Raw genomic sequence first — 9527 nt, 5'->3', positions numbered from 1 at the left:
CCAGTCAGGCACAAATAACCAGGAGAGAGAGAGAGAGAAGCAACAAAGGTGGACTAGCCAATTTTAATGCCATCAAGGGATTGGAGTGACATGTGAAAACAGACGGACAAACTTGGAAACTTGGATTCATGTGTCCTGGGACTCCAAGGACAAATTTGCAGTTGTTGCTCCTTACTGTTTTCCATGGAAGGGGATGCAATTTCTATTCTGAGCATGTGCTGTTTACAACCCCTATTACAAAAAGTTATATTGCCATTGTCATGTTTTAGCAACATGAGTGATACGATCTCATATTAATAATATGGCTATTTTGTATTTGTGGCTTTATGAAAATCTATAGATATCAATATCTATTTTTAATGGATCTTGCCCAAATCCCGCCACATGGTAAGTCAGCCTGCACTGCTATGGAATTATCACAAAACCAAATCTGACAATTATGATATCATATCAGGCAAATAGGACTTTTAAAGTGTGTGAGAGAGAAAACTTTTCTCAGCATCATAACCCATTGCATTTCAGCCTGGAAAGGAAAAACTAAGGCCTATTTTCGATAATTAGTTGAGTTACCTCTGATGCAACCATCCCTCCATCCCACCCAGGGCTGTCTGTCACTGTCAATGAAATGGAATGTCAAGTTGAAATGCTCTCTCAAGCTATTTCTTCCATATTAGAAAACCGCTAACAAATACAGTCTTCTTGCCCCGCCGGCAAGATAAACAAAATTAGCCATACGGTCCCTTCTTCTTGCGTTCTCAAACTTTAATTAAACTGTTAAACTCATGAATGGAATTGAGGACAAAAGTGCTGACCTTTCTTCCTTTCATTGTTTTGTAGCGTGGGGCAAACTCTGGTACAAGAAATTCCAGTACCATGAAAATCGCAGTATGACAGAGGGCTTTCCTTATCTGACCAGGTTCCTTTTCTTCAGTCAGTACTTGAGAAGACAGATTCTAGCTTGAGAAAAAAGCCTGGACTTCAGTATAACAGGATTTTAGCTCTACTGTCAACTTCTGGCAATCCATATACAGTACAGATTATCTGCATTGTGTATTAGCCACATGCACCTGAAGATGGCTTGAGAAGCACAGCAGGATAGAATGCTAAACGTAGGACTGTGCCACCGTGGGTCCTGAGCCTCAATTTTCTCATCTGTAAGTGGAGGGATAATATCTGTAGTATCTACCTCCCAGGGTGTTGTGTTGGCCTTATGATAAATATTATCATTTTATAAACTTTTCATTTATAACTTTTAAATGGAATGCATTTATTTCATCAAAATGAAATAAGTTTATAAAGTATTTTGCAAAGTTTACTCTCAGTAGAGGGTATTGACCATTTAAAAATTATTCATATTCACAGTGTTTAGGCATAATGCCTGGCAATAGTAAGTGATGACAAATGTAAATTGTTATAATTTTTACAATGTTTATACTAGGTAAAATGATGTTGGTAATAGTAATAAGGCAGCAGGGTATGATAGAGGGTAAATCGCCGAAACTATAGAAAGATGAATGCTTCCTTTCACCAAAAGAAGAAAAGGTTTGATAGATGGTTGCATAGAAAAGGAAAAATAGGCTAAAATCTTAGGGAAATTCTTTGGGTTAGCCATCATTCTACCTAAATATATGAAAGGCTGACAATGAGTACTTACCACTGATTTTGTCAACTATGACAGAAAATGGTTTGCCTATAGATAGTGTTTATGAAATAGCTAATATCTAAAAGAGAATCCAAAGGCCCTCTATCAGTGACATCCATAAGAACTCAACCAACAATGAATGCGTTGATAAAGAAGCTTTGCAGGAGCAACTAGGTAGTTCAGTGGGTTGGGAGGTCTTAAATTCAAATCTGCCCTCTGACACTTCTTAGCTGTGTGACCCTGGTCTATAGTCTATATTCTGACAATAGCTCCAAGAGACTTTTGAATTCTATAACTTAACCCCTGATTGCCTAGCCTTTACTACTCTTCTGCCTAGAAACGGATACTTAGTATTGATTCTTTGACAGAAGGTAAGAACTTTTAAAATTTTAATTTAGTTAAAAATTTTTTTTAAACTTTGTACCAATAGCTGAGCTATGTGAATTTATTGCAGAAAAAAAAGTAGTCTATTTTTTGACCCGGGACCAGATCATTCATCAATATCTGAGATTGCAAAAGGGTTAGTCCTAAGGAGTCCAGTACCAGATTTGATGATTAATTCAGATTATGGAAGGAACTGGTAGAAACTATGGGACCTCCCAAATACCCCGTTAAGACACAGCCTGCTGTCTATAATTAGCTTTTTTTTTTTTGATCCCTTACCTTCCATGTTAGAATCAATTGGTTCCAAGGCAGAAGAGTAGTAAAGGCTAGGCAATGGGGGTTAAGTGACTTGCCCAGGGTCACACAACTAGGAAGTATCTGAGACCAAATTTGAACTGAGGATCTCCCATCTCTGGGCCTGGCTCTCAATCCACTGAGGCACCTAGCTGCACCGCCCCCCCCTCCCCCCTCCATCCCTCACCTACCCCTTCATCCCATCCCCCTTTTTAAACCCTTACTTTCTATTTTAGTAATTCCAAGACAGAAGAGCAAGGGCTATTGTAAAAGGGCTTAAATGAGGTATGTTCACCCAGGGCTTGACAGTTAGAAAATATCTGAGGTCACATTTGAACCCAGGTTTCCCAGCCTTTTGGTCTGGTGTTCTATCCACTGAGCCACCTAACTATTCCCTATAATACCTATCACAGTCTGGCTATTTGTCATAAATGAACAGATGACTAATCCTTGCACTTCAGAATTGACCTCAAGATGTCCTTGACAAATCAACAAACAAAATGTCCTGGAACTGGAGAGATAAAACTGTTGCCCACAATGGCCTGGAAATAACACTGATCCATAAAAATTGAAGAACAGTGTTTTAATAGATGTCTCCATATCAAATGCTTTTAGTCTCCAAGCTATTTGGAATAAAAACACTTTCAAAATATAGAGATCTTAGGGAAGAAATCAAAATAATCTGGGAACGGGATGAGGTACATATATCATCATCCTTCATCCTGTCTGATGCAGGAGAAATACTTTTATTCAATTAAAAGTTTTTCAGTTACAAAAAAGTAGTTATTTTATCCACTGGCACAATAGTCCGCAGGATATTAACTATAAAAGAATAATAGCAGGTTAGCAACTTGTCCCAGGTCTCTTTCGTATTTGGTCTCCATTGAAAAAGATTAGGAGAATGAGAAAACAACAAAAACAGCAACAAGGAAGACTTATATAGTACCTTAAGTTTGCAAAACATTTTATATGTAAGTATGTACCCATAAAAATCTCACATTGTTATTATTGACAACAGTAACATTAACAATAAAATTATACCTAATTGAGACAAGCTAAGGTCTTATCTCCCATGGCAAATTTCCTTGCTGTGTGTGACTTACACCTGCAACTCTGATTCTAAGGGTTGGATTATGGGCTTATGATGTTTTCAATGATCATCGATGCTCCCATTTCTTTGGCATTAAGAATTATTTTTAGAAGACAATTTAAAGAGTATACACGTGAAGAAGATTTATGAGTATGGGCTACCTGGAATTATAGGAAGAGATAAAGAATGATAAAACTCCAAAAGATAAGATGTTAAGACTCAATTTAAGAACATAAGAACTATCATACTGGGCCAGACCAATAGTTCCATAGTCTATTTTCTGACAAAAGCCCTAAGAGACTTTTGAATTCTATAATAATAAAACTTAAATTCAAAGAATACCTTCCTTTCAATTCAAGATGCTAAACATTTATGCCAGCTTCCCTATCTCTTTCGAAGGCAGGCCATCATTCTCTCAGGCCTCAAGGATCAAAACCTTGGAGTCATCTTCCCTCTCCCTCTCCTTCATCTTCCACATCCCATCAGTTGTGAAGTCCTGTGAACTCTACCTCTACAACCCCTTTCAATCTCCTCAGCTTTTAATCCTCCCTATCAATATCTCCACTCAAACTATTACTACCCCAGTATAGACCCCAATCCCTTCTCACTTGGGATTTCAGCATTGTTTCCCAGCTACTGCTGCTGCTGCTACTTCTACTACCACCTAGCTAGCTAGCTAGCATTTATATAGTGCTTACAATAGTCCAGGCACTCTGCTAGGTGCTTTACAACTCGATCCTCTCAACAACCCTGGGGGGAAGGTGTTACTATTATCTCCATTTTACAGATGAGGAAATTGAGGCCAACTTGGTTGACTTGCCCAAGTGTCACGGAGCCAGTTACTGTCTGAAGCCAGATTTGAATTTGGGAAGATGCTATCTTTTGACTTTGAACCCTGAATTCAAATGTTCCTATCAGATGCCTTTACTGACCTCCGCCCACCCAATTTAAACTCTTTCCCCAGCACTACTCCCAGCATTAAATTCCTTTATTCTCTGTGTCTCTTTTGTAATTATTTATCTACTTAAGTACTTGTCAAAGGTAAGCTCCTTTAGGGCAGGGATTTTTACTTTGAATCTCTGGGGACTAACACAATGCCTTTCATATAATTGGAGTTGAATAAATGCTTGGTGAATGAAGTCATTTAGCCTCTCTGGGCCTTGGTTTTCTCATCTGTAAAATGAGAAAGTTGGACCTGAACTCTAAGGTTCCTTTCAATAATAGATATATATTTTTTATCTCCTTTGTCACATTACATTCCATCTTTTATTATTTTTCAACATGTCCTACCTGCCTCAGTAGAATACCAAATAGATTCTTTGAGGCCAGGGACTGTCATTAAAAAAAAAAAAAATCTTTGTATGACTAGTACCTAGCACGGTTCAGAAGTTAATGAATGTTTGTTGAATGAATAATTTAATCATAGTTTTTAATATGCCATCTTCCTTCACAATAGCACCACGAGTTAGGGAAACTAGTGTTAACCTAATTTCATAAAAAGGAAAATTGAAGCTTAGAAATTAAACTTCTCCAAGGACAGTCTGAAACCAGTAGCCGGGCCAACCAGGACTCACATACATGTACACTAAGATAATGTTGCTTCCATGACAAATCTTGGTTGCTTTGTCACTGATATGCATTTTTCACTAGTTAATTTGCACACAACTCAAAAACTACCCTATGATTAGATTTTTAATAAGAGAGCCCTTGATTATCTTTCCATTTTTCCACGCAAATATGTTATCTCTTCTTTCAGTGGTTATTTTTCAGTGTGTTTATCTTTACTTCCCATTTGTTTCAGTGAAGGCAAACAACATGAAGGCTCTTAAAAAAATACATTTTTTAAAAGTTCTTCTGAAAAAGAGCTGGGCTCTTGGTGCTTCTGACAATTTTCTTCCAACACAAGCAGCGCCCAGATTGGAATTTTGATTTTTAAGTATTTCAGTTCTTGCTTGGAAAATTAAATTCACAAAACAATTGATTATCGGTTATAAATGGCAAAAACACCATCTGGTTCCCCAAAACGGCTAAATCCAAGTAGCAAGGGGAAAAAAAAGAATTGGAACTTCTAGTTGGCGTGGAGTTCTAGTCCATGAAGCAGAAAATGACGAGCTTTACTATGAAAAAGCCGGAGTAGTCATAACTTGTATTTAGCGGCTGTGGGAATTTGATCCGTTCTTCACATGTTCCATATGTTAAAGCAATTGGCGAGAACCTCAGTGTGAAGAAGTTGGGGGTGGGAGAGGAGTGTGGCTAGTGGAAAGAGAAGCGAAATCTTAATCCTGAATTCTTTCTCCTTTTCTCCTCTTTACACTGCTGCAGTGCCCAAAGGCAAGCCTCAGTTTCTCTACCAGGGAAGTGGTCAGTGATGCCCTTATGCCCAATAACACAGGTAGCGGAAGTTGTGTGGTGTTTCTGAAGCCATCTGCGTTCCTCTGGTGAGGTAAGTCAACAAGCATTAGCATTTACCACAGTAATATCCACTGTAATTCTTTGCCAACTGGGAATTTGAGTAGGTGTCCATTTTTGGGTGCCAAGAGAAAGTATCGAGATGAAAACACCCCACGTATTCCACTGTCCCCATATTGTGTTCTGAGTGTAGGAGGATTTGGGTCCTGGCTATAGTTTTCCATAGATCTTGCTTCATAAAATACACTATACCTTAGAAGTATATAGTGGTCTTGTTATTAAAAGATTGCCAGGTCCTGAGTTAAAAGAAACCCATGTTGTAATTTTCATACTTGTTTTTAACCCCCTACCAGTGTGTAGAACTCTTGGTGTGGAAACTCCCTCCTCTCAAGCACTATGTTTATAATTATGGTTTTAAGAGAGTTGGGGGGGGAGTGGTGGTAATGTCTAAAACATTAAGTGACTTCTCAGAATTGAGTGACAGAACTTGAACCCAGAATTACTTCATTCCAAGACTGATTCTCTTTCCCACTATGCCAAGTTGCCTCCCTCGTTTACAAAGCATAGCATAATTCTAATTATGCAAAAATTGCCCAATAATCCCTAAGTAATTTTATAGGATCGTATATCTAGGGCTAGGAGGAACCTCAGAGACCATCTGGTCTAACCTTCTCATTTTTACAGATGAAAAAAATTAAGTAAAGAATTCAATTGATAAAATTATAATATATTAAGGCAAAGGCAGGATTTGAACTCAGAATGTCAAAGATAGTATTTGAACCCCAAGGTCACCTATGGAGTAAGAGTCAGAAGCAAGATCTGCCTGGGATTTCCTCTGACTGGATCTTCCCACTGCACCGAGCTGTCTTGTCTTTGATCTGACACAATCTCTGCTTTATCAGTTGGTGCCTAGCCTAGCCTATAGGAATAAGTGATTAGGTTCTGTCAAGGTAAACCCAACCTCATCTGTAGCTATGTTTACAACAGGTCTTTAGAGGCTGGGCCATTTCCCCCCATGATGACACATGATTACTGCAGTCCGTTTTCTCTGACCTGTCTCTCTCCCATTCTTTTCTGCTATAGTTAGTTCTGTCACCTGCTGGATGTTCCGGGGAGTCTTGGTAGATGGCCTTCCCTTCATAAAGCAGGAGCAGAAATCATGAAGCTGAGTGTCCAGGGCTCTGAAGACAGAACAATCTTCAAATGACAGTTGTTGCATAAGGAATGAAAGTAGGCTGTTTTTAAGGGTAACATGATGTCCAGTGTGGCTAGCAGTATTTCAATTCCCTTTCTGATTTTTTTTGGGATATTATTGTTATTTTCATCAAGATGAGAATAAGGGTTTAGAGAACTCATTTCTGGGTAGCTGTCCTAGAGCACTGATCAGCCTTAGCAATTTACATTCCATAATCTCCTGGTCATTTAGCCACAGATAATTTGTCATGGTTTGTTTTAGCTGTTGTGATATTGATATTTATTATGCAAATTGTATTTCCTACATCTTATTGTTCTGCATTCTATGAATACTTAAATTATTATAAACCTTTATACTTAATACAGCTCGTCCTTCAATTTGATGCTTGAGTAACAGAGGGTCAGAGCACATACTATCTTCAGGAGGGAAAGAAAATAAGTAATTAAAAAGCAGACAAACAACATCGTTGCCGTCTCGGTGAAGAAGGGGCAAAAGAGACCAGAGAAGCTGTCAGGGCAGCTGGCAGAGCTCCTCCTAGAGAGAGATGGGAATTAAACCCTGAGGCCCTGGGTTTAGCTTTCAGTAGCCTGGAATGGAGTGCTTTTTGAAGGGGTCTATTTGGATTGGGGCTGAAGACAAGCTAAGAGTAGAGTAGCATCCCCTTTCTCCACCCAAAGATATCCTGCTAGGTTTTATTCCAACCTCTACCCCCCCCCCCACCCCCACCCATCTCTGCCCGGGGGAGGCCTCGAGAGGGAGGCAAAAGAGCCGAGCCGCTGGTCTTTACGCTAGCTTCTCTGGAGACTGACCACCCTTAACAGTGACCCGGGGAGGCAGGGCAGAGGGATGGAGGGCAGGGTTGGGAAGTACCCGGCTTTCCTCTCCCTAACTAGTGCTAAATCAACAGCTGCACGACCGAGACTCTTTCCCCTTTCCTCTCGGGCTGTTCAATGCACGGCTCCAGGATTGTTTTGTAAATCCGGGGACATGCATTCTCACTCTCCACCCCCGAGCAGCCCTCAGCTTCGCTAGGCTTTTTCTCTCGTGGAAGGTGAGTGACGGAAATCTGCAGTCCCTGCTCCCCAGGCCAGGTACTCCGGGGAGGAAGGGTAGAATGATCTCCTAGGGCAATGACCTCGCCTTCGGTTTGATTTGCAGATTGATATAAACATCCCTATTAAAGGTGTGCAAGGAAGTTAGACTCGTCTCGCGGAGCCTACGTCTCCACACGCCCGAAGCAGGAGCGGAGACTTTTACCTTGATCCCCGGGAAGCGAACCCGACCCTTATTAACATAAACATATTTGCATAAGCCCCTCCCCCTAGGTGGCGCGGGCGCGCCGCCGATCGGCCTGCGCGGGGCGGGTAGGGGGGGCGGGGCGGGAGGGGTTGGTGAGGGAGGAGGGAGACCCCAGAGAGAAGGGAGCGGGAGGGGGCGCTGCGATTGGCCACTGTGAGCTCCGCCCCCAACGCATCTTATTAACATCTAATTAGCGGGCCGGTCGGACGCTGAAGGAAGCGGCGGCCGCCAGTCTGAGGCAGGTGCCCGACATGGCGAGTGCGGTGCTGCCGAGCGGATCCCTGTGTGCGGCGGCAGCGGCGGCGGCGGCGGCGCCTCCCGGGCTCCGGCTCCGGCTCCGACTGCTGCTGTTGCTTCTCTCCGCGGCGGCGCTGATCCCCACAGGTAGGTGCCGGCGCCGGGGTCCTATTCCCCCTGATTCTCCACGTACCCCAGCACTCGTTTCCAAGAGGGGGAGGCCGTTTCCATGACAACTGCCCCCCAATTCATAAATCCGAAAGGGAAGGAGCGTGCAAAGGAACCTCGCCCGGGCGCGATCGTAGCGGGGTGAGGAGTGGCGGGTTTGCGGGGATTAGTGTTTCCCCCATCCTCCTTCCTAGCTCGATCGGAATCCAGGGACTCCTTCGGGATGGCAGCCGCTCCGTCTCCCCGGCTTGGGCAGCCTGCAGCGACCGGGGAGCGGGGTGAGAATTGAGGGGCTCTTGGCTTTCTGGGGTCGGAAAATATGGGGGGGAGGGGAAGAGCGTAGGTACCCCAGGATCTTCCTAATTCCCCTAGTCCCCCAACTCTCTCCAGTCCGCCTGACTTGCATCTCACCCAGGGCTGCGGCTTTGCTCCTTTTGAGCCCCCTCCCCAGTCTACCCCTTTTATCTCCCGAGGCCCCCCTCAAATTCCTTGTGCCTTCACGCCCCCCCATGTCACTATTAGCCCAGTCTATCTCCGTGTCTGTCACCCCACTTATCTGATCTCCTTCTCTTTTTTCCCCCACAAATCTGCTTCCCTTCCACCCTCCGCACCCCTTTCCCCAAACTGCACGCAGTCTCCTCTCTCGTGCTTCCCTCCAGGCTGCCTCCACCCTCGGGATTGCACCCCTCCTCTCTCCTCCCCTTGGCTGCGGATCTCCCTGGCTGGGCTCCAGGCGTGGAAAGTTCCCCCCAGCCCCTCTGCGCGGGGGGCGGCCGCTCTTGCCGCCTCTGCGGGAAGGAGGAGCTGGG

At 43.1% G+C, this 9527-nt stretch overlaps 1 protein-coding gene across 5 annotated transcripts in view; it reads left to right on the top strand.

Annotated features, from left to right (window-relative positions):
* Positions 1 to 8564: 8564 nt before the first annotated feature.
* The window catches only part of CADM1 (cell adhesion molecule 1), a 370211-nt gene continuing 369248 nt past the window's right edge, over positions 8565 to 9527 (top strand). For all 5 annotated transcript variants that reach the window (XM_044669585.1, XM_044669584.1, XM_044669583.1 and 2 more), the window contains exon 1: positions 8565 to 8697. In XM_044669585.1, coding sequence (XP_044525520.1) covers positions 8565 to 8697 — 133 coding nt within the window. The remainder of the gene's footprint in view (positions 8698 to 9527) is intronic.

Source organism: Gracilinanus agilis, chromosome 3, assembly GCF_016433145.1.
Source record: "Gracilinanus agilis isolate LMUSP501 chromosome 3, AgileGrace, whole genome shotgun sequence".
NCBI lineage: Eukaryota > Metazoa > Chordata > Mammalia > Didelphimorphia > Didelphidae > Gracilinanus > Gracilinanus agilis.
The sequence above is the reverse complement of the archived record's forward strand: the minus strand, read 5'-3'. Positions and strand labels throughout refer to the sequence as shown.